At 41.7% G+C, this 15,940-nt stretch overlaps 1 protein-coding gene across 1 annotated transcript; it reads left to right on the top strand.

The window, feature by feature from the left end:
- The first annotated feature begins 1,695 nt into the window (after window positions 1-1,695).
- Window positions 1,696-10,375, top strand: gnb2 (guanine nucleotide binding protein (G protein), beta polypeptide 2). Its single transcript, XM_085797814.1, has 10 exons — window positions 1,696-1,840; window positions 3,821-3,900; window positions 3,992-4,030; window positions 4,217-4,323; window positions 5,750-5,813; window positions 6,067-6,229; window positions 7,404-7,470; window positions 7,553-7,754; window positions 8,605-8,821; window positions 9,921-10,375. Exons 2-10 carry the CDS (start codon window positions 3,844-3,846, stop codon window positions 10,025-10,027), a joined length of 1,023 nt encoding a protein of 340 aa, XP_085653940.1. The 5' UTR covers window positions 1,696-1,840; window positions 3,821-3,843; the 3' UTR covers window positions 10,028-10,375.
- The last annotated feature ends 5,565 nt before the right edge of the window (window positions 10,376-15,940 follow it).

The following is a 15,940-nucleotide window of genomic DNA, read 5'->3' as shown; positions in this document are numbered from 1 at the left end:
CATCATCTTTAAGTGAGTAGGCTGCAGGCTTCAACATGGCCAATCAAAAAATATCTGTTGAAAGAGAGACTTGATGGATACAGATGACAGAACAGACAGTAAAAAAACAAACAAAAAAAGGACTTAAGTCTTATGGGAAAATCTAGAGTAGCCTATCTATGTGAAGTTTGGCCTTCATGTTGCACATCTTTCTTAGAAGGTGCACACAGAGCAGCCATGGCCTCCAGAAACTGTGACTGACTCAATCTTCTTCACATCCCAGTGAAGTAAGAAAAAGCAACACACACATTCATTCTTATATTAAATATAGCTACAGACTGAAGTTATAGCACATCCATAGGCTAATGGAATAATTAAAAAAAAAAAAAAGGATACAACTGCATCACTTCCTGTGTTTTAAATGGAAAACTGCTTGAATTTCTGAATCACATCTATAAATTGGAGTTATTTTAAACATCCCATACTAAATCCCCAGGGGCCCCCTGACTCAGCCTCAGCAGATCAACTCCAATATGTTCCCTGATGGAGCCTGTTTAACTCTTAATGCTCTTATTTCTAGTTAAGGGAGATATCTGTTTGCATGGACCTCAGACATGCAGCAGGAGGCCTCCATACTGAAAAACCTGTAGGGGGATTTTTTATTATTATACCTACTTCCCAGTTTTAAAACGAGCATCCTGGAGGATCTGTTATCTCCAACCTGGTTATCTCAGTCCTCGTGCAGATAAACTTGTTTAAAAAAGACGAGGCAATGATGTCAAACCTGCAGGGTGGTCTGATCAGAGGGGGGTCATGAGGTTTAATAGTATTTCAGAGATGGGTGTGGTTGAAACATATGCTTCATGCCCGGATTTGAGGATCCTTCTGCAAACGTTCACCGCGTGATCTGGCAGCCTGTTTCTGAATGATGATATTCAGAGGAGAGAGAGAGGGGGAGAAAGAAAAAAAAAGAAAAAACAGGAACCGTGTGGATAATAGCTAAGTGAGCGACAGGGCCTCCTCTTCTCTGACTGGAGGAAGAAACCGGCCACATTGGACCTGCTGATGGGCTGACTCCTTCCTGTCCCTGCAGCCTGTTTTTTTCCTTCTTCCTCCTCTTCTTCCTCTTCTTGATCTCATTATTTTTCCCACATGAGGCACTTCGCAGATTTTGCTCAGTAATTCATCGCAGGGTCGGAGGCGGCCGCCCCGATGAAGTGTCGGCAGAGGGAGGAGGAAACCAGAGAGAGGAAGGAAACGAGGATCACGTCACGAAAAGCAGAGTCGGAGTAAAAAACGGGGCTGAATAGTATTTAATGGACTGAATCCTTGGATGCGGGGCCGGGGACCGAGCTGCGGCTGATTATTATTGGCTTTGTTTACGCCGGAGCGGACAGAGATGCGTTTGGGAACTTGTCGGGCGTGAATAAGGCCGAAGCTGTTTTTATTTTTTATTTTTTTTGTCGGAGAGGAAACGGCAGCAGCAGCAGCAGCAGCAGAGGCAGCAGCAGCAGCAGCAGTGTAGTAGATTTCATCTGTGTGTGTTTTTCAGGGGCTCCGCTAAAGCAGAAAGATAAATGGAAATGTGTGCAGCCCTTCTCCGTTTGCTGTTTTGCTGAAAGGATTTTTTGGGAAACAAGCTCATCATCGTGACACACGGAGGGAGCACTGAGTGGATCTTGCTCTGCACCTCATTTGTTTTTAATGAGAGAAAAAGACGTGTAGTCCGATCCTCCGCGGGATTTTTTATTTTATTTATTGGGGGACGTCGCTTTCAGTTTTTCTTTTTTTCCCCTTTTTCCATTTTTTTTCTTTCATTTTTATTTTTGTACGGCAGCAGAATCATCGGGAGAATTAACAGGTAGCCTTACACCCATTATCAAACACAGCAGTGACAGTCAGCAGCTGCAGGGCCAGCCCCGGTGAGCGTTAAGATGGCTGGGTGGGTGATGATGAGCCTCTTCATGGCATCATTTCGACTAAATTAATTTAGCTACATCCGCATTTTTAGGAGCTCAGTGTGTGAAACAAGATGTGGCCCAGGCCTCCATCACTGTGCTGATCAATATGTGATGTAGCTTGAATTCACGGGGCCTTGTCTTCCTAACTGGAGGCTCTAGGAATCTCTAAATTGCTGCAGATAAGAGAAATAAAATCCAGATGAAGAACTAGATCTGGCCTCTTTCTCTCTCTCTACTGCGGTTTTCCAGGCCCGTGAGTGTTTGCAGCAGCAGCAGCAGCAGATAGCCTCTCAGTTTTACTCTGAGACATTCAGGGGGCTGTGTATGTATAGAGGCTCTGCACTCTCCTCCAGCTGCAGATGTAGCCATGCCATGGTGGTGTAGTTACACATCAGATGTGCATCCCAAGGGGTGGGGCCCAGTCACACTTGGCATCTTTGAAATGTTATATCTCCTTGTGTTATAAAACATGCTCTCAAAGGGGGCCAGCGAGTGAACGCCCTCAAATGTTACAAGGCAGCGAGAACATGCTTTATCCTGCTCATCCTCCTCATCAGCAGCCTCATGTAGGAGGAGGCAGCCTCTCGTCTGCTACTAGGCCCATGGATGCATCAGTGCAGGTGGAAGCTGTGTGATGTGTTTGTGTCTTTTTTTTCTTTCTTTCTTTCTCCACACTCCTCTGCTCCCGGTCCATTGGCACGACTTCAGCACAGAATCTGCACGACAGTCGATGCTCACAGGCAACAAAAACATGCACCCGAGCATCTGGCTGGACCCATCTATGACTGATCTCTGATGCATAACCCCCCCACCTACCCCACCCCCACCCACCCACCCAGCTTTTCTTCTCCTCATTGGCTAAATGAGCAGCTGTGCCAGGAGACTGAGACCCATGATGCACCCCTTTTGGCTTCCATTATTGCTGTGTGATCCATCTGGTCGCAGGTCCCTCCAGGGAACAGTGACCTACTGTAGCTAATTGCTCTTCCTCGCAGTGTGTGCCGTGTGCATGTTTGCTTTTGAGTGTTATCGAGAATTTGAATAGCTTCACAAATGCAAATTGATGCTCCGTCTCTGGGAAGGTGTTTGAATGTGTAACTGTGCTCCTGTCGGATCGGGAACAGGAAATAACTGCTTCCCACTGAAATGAAAGCATGATGCAATGTAGAGTGTGTGTGTGTGTGTGTGTACGTGTGTGAGTGTGTGTGTCTGTGTGACCCCAGTTGGCCCGTAGCTGAAGCCATCTCCTTCCTGGCTATTTTTACCTTCTATGTTAATTTTTAGGAACCATATTGCCTCACTTGATGATGATGAGGAGGAGGAGGATGGAGGGAGCAGCAGGAGGAGGAGGAGGAGGAGGAGGAGGAGGAGTAGGGGTGGGCAGGGGGTCTTAAAGATGGCTGTGTCCAGCAATGGCACAAGTTGTGACTTGATCTCCAGCCTGTACGTACGCAGTGTAACAGGTTCCCTTTGCTTTAAAGGGAGTGTTCCCTCTACTGTCTGGTAGCGATGCTGGCTGCATGATAGCAGCTTAGTCATTACAGATTATTCTCCTCAGTTAAACCAGGCATGGTTGCACAGCCATAAACAGATTACAAGGCTTTTTCTCACTGTGTGGGTTCAGTAAACCTTAGAGATTAAAAATGTGTGTTTTTATTTTATTATTTATTTTCACAAATCAGGGACAAATGGTATTTTAAGTAAATTATTTGACTTAATTGATTCATTTTTGATGAAAGTAGGCCCTGGGATTATTGGATTGTAAAAGCATGAAACTATGCCAGTCCCAGGGAGACAAAGGATATATAGCAGCAGTCATTAGCTCTTTTTTTTCATTCATTTTGAGATGATACTTATGGTTTGATATTTGACACCAACAGGTGACGGCTTGGACAAATCCAAAATGAGTGAGCTGGAGCAGCTTCGTCAGGAGGCAGAGCAGCTTAGGAATCAGATAAGAGTAAGTCAAATGTTTTGTTATCAAATTTTCACTTTGGACATGATAATACCGACATATTTAACTCTTTTTTTTTTTACTCCATGTTGAACAGGATGCCAGGAAAGCATGTGGAGATTCAACCCTGACACAGGTAAGAGCCACTGAGAGTCCAAGGTGATAAAATATGAAGCAATTAGATCTGAAGCATAATGATATATGTGACAGGTTTTAAATACTTTTTAATATTTAAAACTCCTCTCACACACATATTCACCAATAAAAAAAAAAACAGTGAAGTGAATTAAACCTGATGTTTAACCTCTCCTCAACAACTTAGATAACCGCTGGTCTGGATCCAGTGGGGCGGATCCAGATGCGGACGAGACGCACCCTCCGAGGCCACCTCGCCAAGATCTACGCCATGCACTGGGGTACAGACTCAAGGTGAGTGTATACTACACCCAACACTCAATGCTGTTGACTTAATGCCTCCGATTGCCCTTTACTTAACTCCGACTGTGCATCATTCAAATGCACCATTAGAGTTTCCCTCGAAGTGGATCAGTAAAATGGACATTTTGAACTGGCCAACTAAATCTTTGGCTCCCTACCACAACGACTTTAGATGAAATAATGCATTAGACTTCAGTATGGAGTGTATAATGGGGCTAATGTGATGATTTGTAAGTAAATGCATGTCATAAAATTAATGTAACATCATCCAGTCTCAATAGGAGACAAAGACTTATCAAATAATGACTATACCAATTTGTGGATACATCCTATAAAGATCTATAATGCACTGCACAGTAACAGGACTACACTGTGGTGTTGGTTCAGAGGGAAACTTCTCCATCAAACCTTGATCCAAAATAAACAGTATGTAATAATGTGACCAAACTGGTGCGGAGTAGGCTACCAAGGCGCTGTGACATGTGGTGGCCCGGGCTCGCCTGTGTCTGCACTGTCATAATGTGATGTATTACATAACTATCTGTTGTCTAGAAATTTTGAATGGCATGATGTAATTATTCTGCGTTTTATTGGGATCAGGAGTTCAGCTCTGTACGAGGGCTGGTCAGTCTGTCCATCACTGTGGTCCAGGCTGAATCACATGGATTACTACGAAATTCATAAGTGGCCAGTGGGATGAATTATAATGATTTAGATGATCCTGTGTATTTTCATGTATTAAAATCAACAGCATTCATGGTCTTTAGATGATATATCCACATGGCTTTTCTTACGCTAGCGCTATCATGGTGTTTTAAATGTCTCTAGACGTTAGGCACAGACAGGATTAATTATAATAACTTAATCAGTGGTAAATGCCAGGGTTGAGCCACAAATGTTAGCACACAACAAACAAAGATGAACATAGTCAACATAATATAACTGCTAATCAAATAGCAAATGTTAGCATTATCCGTTGTGAGCATGTTAGCAGCATACTGACGTTAGTGTTTGGCTCAGAGCACTGCAGTGTCAAGCTGCTGCGCCTTCAGGACTTGAGCTCAGAGTGATTATCTGGGCTAATGCACCACAAACTGAACTAAAGCACAGAATTAGCAAACTGGGAAACTGATATTATTGTATCTATGTGAGTTACTGTATATTCTGTATGAATCTGACTAAGCAACTATCTTCAGTTTGAAGTCATAGTTAAATTTACAGCACATGTGTATGTATGTCTGGCGTAAGTTGTCAGATGTTCCTTATAAATGATCGTCATTGTTGCAAAAGAAGATGGACATTATATTTCTTTTCTTTTTTTTTATCTGTAAATGAACAGTAAATCCAACCGAAGGTCCTAAATGGAACAGAAAAGATGGAGAAAATGTTTGAAATGCTTGAGTGTTTGTCTCTGCAGGCTTCTGGTTAGTGCCTCTCAAGATGGAAAACTGATCATCTGGGACAGCTACACCACTAACAAGGTAAAGTCAGCTGAATCATTCTCCTCATCAGGCCATCAGCTGGATAAATAGTCACACTTGGCCTGTGTCCAAACTGAAAGTGCGAGTGGCATTAAATCTTTCTCTTGTAGGAGTGTGGTTGACTCATAATAGCTTCCTTTCAGTGTTCATACTGGCCCCATTTTTATGTTCTCACTCAGGTTCAGCATTGGGTTTTCTTCCGATCCAAAAGTTACATTATGAGTTGCTTTTCCACATAACCTTCCCATCCTAGATCCATGCCATCCCCCTGCGCTCCTCCTGGGTGATGACGTGCGCGTACGCCCCCTCTGGGAACTACGTGGCCTGCGGAGGCCTGGACAACATCTGCTCCATCTACTGCTTGAAGACACGTGAGGGCAACGTCAGGGTCAGCAGGGAGCTACCTGGCCACACAGGTAAGAGAACATCGCACTCTGGATCACCCCTGTATCTGTGTCGACTCTTCTGCGATTCAAACTGATGAGACATTTCAGAGGAAACGCACAGCAGTCGCCCGTCCTTGTGGGGAAAGCTCCGGTCCCAAACCCCTAAACAATAAAGATTTCATTTACATGGTTAATTAATTGCAGGGCAACACGGTCTTAATGAGCTGAGACATTACTGAGAGTCTGTGAGCCTGAGACCCTGTAGCTACTGAGCTGCTGTACATTATTAGATTTAACACTTTTTATAGTTTTGTTTTTGGCAGTATCATGATATGTAAGAATTTTATTCCAGTTGAATGAAAATAAATTCACAGAGATGCATGAAATTGGACTAAATTAGTTGCATTTTCCCCTGTAAATGGGCACAAATGCTCTTCATTTATAATAAAGGGCTGTGACTTAATATCAAGACAACTCTAAAGCTTGAGTAGCATTTCCTGGGCAGGACATGTCCTGTCAATTAAAAGCTTCAGTTAGATTTTCTTATTAAAATCAGCCTAGACATTGTCATCCAGATGGTAAAAATCAAGGTTATGCAAGTTCTGATTATCAGTCACCTTCACAGCATTAAAACTTTAAGAGCAGCAAACCGCTTTGCTTTCCTTGTTTTTCCTGCATTTTGCCTCTCACTGGACTCCACACGTCCAGCCTGCTGTATTTATGGCTTTATGATGCTTTACTGGACCTGAGTGCAGCCTGTGAGGAGCTGGGAAATAATTTAATTATTCATAATTTCAATATTCTTTTTATAAAGACAAAAGAAAGAATCAACCATCAGTCCAAGAAAGGACTAAAAAGAACAGCTATCTTTGTAGTGAAGATGAAAGTAACTGTAGAAAATATCTTCCTAGGAAACTAAATTCTATAATTTGAAGTAGATTTGTTGACTTGACAAAACTCATTTGTATTCAAAAGCCTTTCTGGTTGATTTCATCAAACACACAATTAGTTATTTACTGCAATGACAGGCAGGAAATGCCATTTAAGTATTCTATCCAACTTTGCCCCCAAAATGTAAGTGTAGTTTCCAGAACACGCTCAAAATGCCTCTCTACATCTAAAGGTACATATCATCTTAACTGTGCAAGTTTCCTTCAGGTCCAACGGGAACTCATCCAAGTGTGTGCGCTTCCTCTTCTCTCAGGTTACCTCTCATGTTGCCGTTTCATTGATGACAATCAAATCATCACAAGTTCAGGAGACACCACATGGTGAGCGATGCAAACAAACGCACAGTGCGAACACGCTTTTCTAAGGTGATAGGTGTCTAAACTCTGCGCTCTCTGCCCCCAGTGCACTGTGGGACATCGAGACAAGCCAGCAGACCACGGTTTTCTCGGGCCACAGCGGCGACGTCATGAGTCTCTCCCTGGCCCCCGACCTCCGCACCTTTGTGTCGGGAGCCTGCGACGCCTCGGTCAAACTGTGGGACATCAGGGACAGTATGTGCCGGCAGACCTTCACAGGCCACGAGTCGGACATCAATGCCATCTGTGTGAGTGAGCTGCTCTGGGCACCGGTGGCCTTGTGGACAACAAATCTGTCTGGGCCGGGGTTTTCTTTTAATTCAAATCTTTTGTTTCTTTTCTTTAAAATCTAGGAGGAGTGCTCTGTCAATTTTAACACAGAGTTCACTTTTAATGCTCGTGCTGACAGCTGCAAATGGCCAAATTGATTTATGTTTATTACAACTCTGAAAAATAAGATAAATGTATTGACTAATGTGCTAAATAGAGCTAAGCAATTGATTCTTAAAAGGCAATTGTTAAATTTTTAATTCAGCCTCAAAGTGGGCTGTTCACATATAGCATACATCTTGATTGATAAATGACATAATAATGATTAATTAATCAGGACATACATATTCCCAATAGTGAATCTGAATGTCAGAGATAAAACAGAATAAAACAAAACCTGTATTATACTATATAATGTGCCGTTTATAAAGAGAAATGTCTCTGTGATATATTCACTTAACTGTTGTGGCTCCCTCCTGTGTGTTGTCTAATATGTTATCAACAGAGCGGCTCCAGGATTTGACTGTGACGTCACACACTGCCTTGTCTCCAGCTTTGGGAGGGATTTAAACTGGGAGCATAGGAGCTAGAGGATTAACAAGATTATCAATTAACAACATATCTGAGCGTCTTGACCATTAGGAGACGAGCTCCAGTGCAAGTCTGGACTAAAGGCGCCACACAGGTTATCTGATGGCGTGACAGGTGGACAGGTCGTGTATTAAAACATGGTGATCCAGTCCAACAGTAGAGGTCTTTATTAGAGGCGTATGATTAAGTTGCATTGATTTGAAGGCAACGTCTCACTTCCTGTGCTTCTCTCCTCAGTTCTTTCCCAACGGCAGCGCCTTCGCCACGGGCTCTGACGACGCCACCTGCAGGCTGTTTGACCTGCGAGCCGACCAGGAGCTCAGCCTCTACTGCCATGACAACATCATCTGTGGCATCACCTCCGTGGCTTTCTCCCGCTCCGGCCGCCTGCTGCTGGCCGGCTACGATGACTTCAACTGCAACATCTGGGACGCCATGAAGGGGGACAGAGCAGGTGGGTGGAACGGATGAAATAAAACAGTGGGTGTGAACAATTTCACCGAAAAAAAAAAAGTTTTTTAATGCAATTGTTTGAGGGATGTGGTATTGTCCAGATCAATACATCAAAGAGCAGGTACACTGTGCACTTTAGTTTTCAAATGAATTTTGCAGTTAGCTGTGATACTTGGTTTTAAGGGATAGTTCAACATTTTGGCAAATTGGCCCATTGCCATAATCCCTATAGTTTTAGCAGTAGGTTTGTTACCTTTAATTGTCGATGCAAGCTATTTTTAGAATGGCGGAGCAGAGCCGCGAGCTGCTCAGAGATACGCTACGGAGGCTCATGGGATTTCTTGGTTTCCCTCATCAAAGCATGAATTTACCTCGAAAACAACTCCGTGGCAATGGCCCAATTTGCCAAAATGTTGAAATATCCCTTTAACTGTCTGACATGGAAATGAAAGAAAGTGTTTAGCATCCTTAAATTAAGTTGAATTTCCCTGCAACTGAATCTAAGGTAAAAAAAATAAAAAAAATAGACATAGTTTTCTCGTCTAGTGCAACAGTTTTACAAAATCTGATTTTACTGTCATGTATGATTTATAAACAGGAAAAAAATAAGCAACTATTATTTGCAACTGATTCATGTCTTAAATCACAAAAATGCCAAACACAGCCTGGCTTCAGGTTACATTTGCTGTTTTTATATCGGTGTAAGCTAAATATAATTAGAAAACAAGACGGTTGTGATTGTCACCATTTTATATTAGAACTATCAATGTGATGAAGAACTAGCTGCGACCCATTTGATCTTAGTTTACATACGATTATTTCTGGGGAAACACGGCTCCGTGCCAGACTCACCGGTGATTTCACACACTTTTCCCTTTTTTCAGTCGGATCCCCTGCGTTCACAGCTTGATTTTTTTGTACAAAATGTACATCGCTGGGTGAAACCGCCCTCCCAGCCTGTGGTGGTGCGAGTTAAAGCACAAACAAACACTAGCTCGCTGTGTTCTGTGTGGTTTTTAAGAAGTTTCAGAACAGACTGCAGAGCAAAAACATTTCACAGTTAACAAGTCCTCTTTTGTTTTTCCCCGTCCCTCCTGCAGGAGTCCTGGCCGGCCATGACAATCGTGTGAGCTGTCTGGGTGTGACGGATGACGGCATGGCGGTGAGCACCGGGTCCTGGGACAGTTTCCTTAAGATCTGGAACTGAGCCACCGCGCACATCGACGGCAAACAACGTCCGACAGACCGACACCGCTGGGACACAGTTTGCACCCTGTATTCACACTGTATGTAAGATTCAACAGACAAACTGCAACATCGTACTGTACATAATATATATGACTTAGGTATGAGTTTACACACACACACACACACACACACACACACACACACCTTAACACCTGCCCACACTACCTACAGCTGATTTAAATACACACATGCTACAATACCACACACACACACACACACACACACACACACACACACATATATATAAATATAAAATCTGTAAAATGTCAAAATGTGACCAAATACAGTTGAATCTTCAGCTGCCCAAATAAAATTTAAAAAAAATGCCACTATGACCTGAAGCCTTTTAACACTTCTAAAACACACTCTCTCTTTGTCTCTCTCTCACACACACACACACACACACACACACACACACACACACACACATACACGGTTTCCTGAGAGAGACTGCTCCTCGAGTTAAACAGGAGAAGAAGTAATTGGACAATTCTGTCTTTGTTTACATTGAAGTGAAAAATGCACTTCAGACAAGTTTTTCTGTACTATTTTTGCCTCTGAACCACATGTATCTCAGCAGTGGCGATGTGAAGGAAGAGCGGTCGAGGAGGAGAATCCAGTCAGGTCCATTAACACTGAAAAAAACAAAACAATTCACTGACAGACAGACAGACAGACAGACAGGACGTGGACGGACAATCCACCGCGTCCAAGAGAAACGTCATCTGGCTCCAAACGTCATGTAGTCACTGTTTTTATAGAAACGTACCCCCACATACAGTACATCTGTTCTGAAGTTTGAGTTTTATTTTCAACACTTATTTTCTTCATGTTCTCCCTGTGTGCCTCAGATACACTTTAAGGATTATTAATAGAGAATATTGATACAGTTAAATTAACTCAAAAAAAGATCTGCGATTCAGAAGGTGGGTGAAAAAGAAAAAAACATTATAAGACACATCTTAATAAAGCAGGAGCCAGTATTCGTACTTTGACTTGGTCAATGTATTATCTGGACATTATGATGGTATAAATTGTACATAATATTAATAAATAATAGCCTCTCCTGCCAGTTCTTGTGGTGTCTTTTTTTTCTCTTATTTTTAAAACACCGTCTACACAAAATGTTGATGTGAAAGTGAGAGTGTGTGTTCAGGTGCGGATTAGGCAGGTGTGTGATTGTTTCAGTGCTGTTGGACAACACACACACACACACACAATAGGATGTTGTTTTCAGTGGCCTTGTTACATTTTCATCACTGACTCTAGTATATTCTTATTTTTTACATGAGTTTGTTTTAAAGACGCTCAAGTGAAATTCAGCCCCATGATAGATTTGTGTTTATAGCTAATGTTTAAAGAATGATCTTCTTCTTAATAAGAGCCCATCATTTGTTACAGTACGTGTTGGCAAACAGTACAACAACATGACCACAATTCAGGAAATTTACAAAATATGGTAAATTTGGTTGGTAATGTGGAAGCTGAAAATACACCAGAGTCCGTCTAGTTGTATTATTTTGTAGACATTTCTAATTGTTTACAGACTAATAACTTCAGGTAAGAGTAGTTCTTACTTACAACATTGGATTGTTTTATTTATTTATATATACTGCATATATACATATATTTTGCAGTGCTGAAGTGTTTTTACCTTCAGCCACCAGAGGGCGCTGCAGCTCAGCCAGCATCCCCGATTCTCAAAACAAGGATAAAAGCTTTAGCCATTAATATTTTATGTTCATCATTAAGCCAGTTCATTTATGCCATTTACTGGCTCTGTCGGTTGAGCTGTGTCTGGTGTTATGTGTAAAGTGTTGCCCGCATTAAAAGAGTCGTGTCATATTTTTAAGCAGATTTCAGCACCATCATGTGGTAAAACCATAAACAATGACGTTTTTCCACTCTGTTCACCACCATATTGTTAAAAACAAAAAAAATGTGTGAATTATTATCATGACATCATGTTTGGTCACTCTCTGCTCAGAAATCAAACACATGAATGTCAGATATTATGTGATGGACATTTTTTCACATTAGAAAAAGAATCAAACAAGACGAACAGACCACAAAATGAGATCAATGTATTTTATTTTTCAAACAATTCTGTATTAAGACATGAATTCATTCAACACAATCCTTTGAAAGTTTAAAGTTTTATCAGTCTATGAAATACAATCTGGAGTTAACCTCTCACAAGTAACACAGACGCGCGCACACACTAAAACATTGCAAAGATGTTTACCGTCTTTAAAAAAAAAAGTTATTGAAAAAGAAGAAGAGATATTGTAGTTCTGTTCAAAGATCCACGTCGTCTTCCAGCTCCCCACGTTTGATCTGCCTCGCTCCCAGCTACAGCTGCTAATCCATTCATGTGTTATTGATTAGAAATATAAGCTTCTAATGAGAGAGGAGTACCTCGTCGGAATATTAGCTATCATCCATTAATCAATACGGAAAAGTTCATAAAAGGCAGTTTCTGGGATTTCACTACAGCAAAATGAGAACAAGTGTCCCAACAGACACACAGAAGCAGAAAGTGAAGTACAGAACAGTTTCTGTAACAAGCGACGCACGAACCAGCCGACATTCAGTCTGCCAAAGGCCACTGACCAATCACTTCCTGCGGGCCGCACTGAGAGAAGACAGCCATCATATTGATTTGTTCAAATGCTTGTATTGCTTATTAAAAAAAGAAAACGTCACCTTCAGCTCCACCTACAACTCAGTGGTGCCTCTCTCTCTCTCTCTTCCTGATCTCATACTTTGTGCATCATGGCTGCAGGATGAACTCTGCAGTCAGACCAGATACACATGTTGCCTAAAACTACAGAGCTGCAAGGTTCAGGTCTTTTAATGGCTCTTGGTACGAAATGAAAAAAGCACTTTCATACATTAAGGTGCTTCGAGAGGAGTCAACAACCAGAACTACTCTTCTGTTTTGAGACTGCAACCCACTGTAGGAATTTCTGCGGCATGAGATGAGTCAACAAAAGTGTGTGTAAGTGTGTCTGTGTGTGTGTGTTAAAAGACAACTCCACCGATTTTACACATGGAAGTGTTTACAGGTCTTTGTGGAAGAAGTTGTTTTGTGGATCTGCGTGAAATCTGACTCTGGGGTTGTGGAGTTCTGCAGAGGAGAGAGAGAGAGTGACCTGCTCCTCATCTCTGGTTTAAACTCATTAACCTGCAGCTTGGCCATCAACAGTGAGTAGTCAAGCTGCATCATGGGTAATGTAGTAGGATGTGGAGAGAGAATAGCATTCAGTTTTGTTGGCATCAATTTTGATCAATGTTCTTTTTTTCTTCTAACCATCCATCATGAGACAGAAGATGTTCCAGATGACCCGGGATAAATCGGTGGAGTTGCCTGTTAATTACATTGAACAACACAAATCCCAGTTTATTATGGGCACTCTGCACATCAGGGTCATTTCATCTTAAATTTAACTACTGTTCAAAGGTGATTAAAAAAAACAAAAAACAGATCTGCACATTTTATTTGGATTAGGAGACAGAATTAGTTAATTTTTGCAACATTTAATTGATTGTTATAGAGAGCAGTAAAGCTACAAGGCAGCACGAGACATGTTGCAAACAAAATGGCAGAGGAGACTGTACCTAGTGTTTAGTGTCTTCACTTTCACATCATGGTGAGTAAAAAAACACGGAGGCCCAAAAACAGACGAGTGTCTGTTCTGTCACAGTCAGTGATTGATAAATGCATTTTTCCACACGTTGCCGTCTATAGGATACAAATCCCAAAGCCAAGAGCCACCAACCTCACAACAGAAGCCATTACACCACCATCACATCACCACGTCCACACCTGCGCTATGATGCATGTCGTCACCTGAGCGTATTAACAGCCTGTCGACCCCTCGCAGGCCAGAGACACGGAGAGGCCTTATCTATCTATGAGTCACCACTCGTCTGAATCACAGCCACAGTCGGCTCTTCTGGTTACCAGACGACAGACTTTGTTTTTCTGTCTGGACAACTCAACAGAGTGACACTGTCCCCACACACACACACACACACACACACACACACACACACACAAACACACACACACGGAGCTGTCTCAGCGGATTACTCGCTTCGCTACGACCAACTAGCTGGACTGGTTTCACACTGACGAGTTTGACGACTGCTGAAGTGAATGAGGAAAATAAAACTCCATCTCTTTGTTATATTTAATTATAGCTTCGATCTCTCTGCCTTAAATACATTGTGCTTTGATTAATAGAGTGGTACACGCTTTTATATAAATACAAATCTGTCTTATAGATGTACATTCACTTTTATTTCTCAATATAGGCTAATTTACAGTTTTTTTTGTTTTTTTTTATAAAATAGGCTTCTTAGAATATATCAAGCTACTTTCCCCACTACAAGATTAAACAATCAACATCAGTAAAGAATAAGCGTTTACCTCAACTTTGCCGCTATAACCTACATTTTCTGAGCAGACATCACACACAGTTTTATCTGACCTGTGCACAAATACTAAGTTTTCTTCTACAAACACGTTTCATACGTATGGCTTTTCTCTATGCCGGCTCCCACTGCGAGTCGATCGTCTAACATGTTACACTGGATTAATTGGAAACGTATCAGCTTACTTGTTATTGCAACTTTCTGAACGGGTAGTCTGTCTCTTTTGTCATTTTAGGTGCCAAAAAAGCATTTCAAGTCCCTCTACGGGGCTTTCTGGGTTTGACTTAAGTGCACTTAACTGGCACAGAAACGTTAGTCTTGACGAGGGAGTAGAAATAGTTGTGCCTCTTCTTCATGTGATTTCAAGTAAGAGACAAAGTGGGGGGCTGGGGGGGGGGCTCACAACCCATCCTAGAACTTCTCGCCTTCCCAACTCCAAGGCACTGCTTTTATAACTGTAAACATGGCAGATTGGAAAAAAACAAAACAAGAATAATGATTTGCCCATGAAAAGAAATGAGTGCCAGAGCTCCTGGTGTGTTGTTAATTGAGAAATCTGAAATGTGGGTCATGGCACACGACATATGTAAGAATAGAAACACATTCGCTAAAGGGAAAAACAACTTTGTTACAGTACTACATACTCTATTTCAATGACTTACATGCACACCAAAGTATCTGCTCGAGATATATTTGTAAATGTTTACTGAAGTCAAAGTGCTTTCCATGCTCATTTACAGTTTGTTTTATAATCTTACTGTGAAATTAATCTCCTATTTATATAATCTTTGATTAAACACTCTCTGCCCTGACCCTTCACTGCATTCTTAATAGCTTTGATTTTTTTTTAATGCATAAAATATATATCTGCCTTAGCTTAAAGCCCCACTTTTAGCTGACTATCCCGTTGATCACTGGCCAGGTTTCCTTTTATAGCATCCAAAAAGCTTTTCATACCGACAGTCTCACTAAAACTTTACCATTGTATTCTTTCAACTTCAACATGTCACCACTTAATGATGTAAACTTTCTTCCCCAACATCCTTATGCTGATTAGCTGCATGATGGGAGGAGGGAGTAAAACCATATTGGCTTAATGTGGCAGCACAGTGTTGTTGTAAACACTGTAGAAAAAGCTTTATTCATGTTCTGACCTAATAAAAAAAAGAAGAAAACACATAGACTACTTGCTGTTCTCTGCTGTACTGACTGGTGTATGAGAGCACAATCCCCCCCCTAAGGAGCTGCCTTAACAAAGCAGACACTTAATCCACCAGAAATATGGGGGATAGGTGCATTACTAACAAACACATAAAATCAAGATCTATAGGAAATCCCAAGAAACTAATAAAGCACAACACCACAGAAAGGACCCAGTGGTTAGTGATCAGTGGGAATAGTTTCTTCTCAAATCTCTACAGTCGCCCCAAAT

The sequence above is a fragment of the Trachurus japonicus genome, chromosome 14 (assembly GCF_045865225.1).
Source record: "Trachurus japonicus isolate A0001 chromosome 14, Traja_1.0".
NCBI classification, from domain to species: Eukaryota; Metazoa; Chordata; class Actinopteri; order Carangiformes; family Carangidae; genus Trachurus; species Trachurus japonicus.
Note: the sequence above shows the minus strand (reverse complement) of the source record. Positions and strands in the feature narration are given on the sequence as shown.

What these genes read in the sequence shown, in the direction of transcription:
- gnb2 (XM_085797814.1), top strand. Translation starts at nt 3,844, where the DNA reads ATGAGTGAGCTGGAGCAGCTTCGTCAGGAGGCAGAGCAGCTTAGGAAT. An exon ending in GAGATTCAACCCTGACACAG is followed by an intron (nt 4,031 to 4,216) that starts GTAAGAGCCACT and finishes TCAACAACTTAG; the next exon opens with ATAACCGCTGGTCTGGATCC. An exon ending in CATGAAGGGGGACAGAGCAG is followed by an intron (nt 8,822 to 9,920) that starts GTGGGTGGAACG and finishes TCCCTCCTGCAG; the next exon opens with GAGTCCTGGCCGGCCATGAC.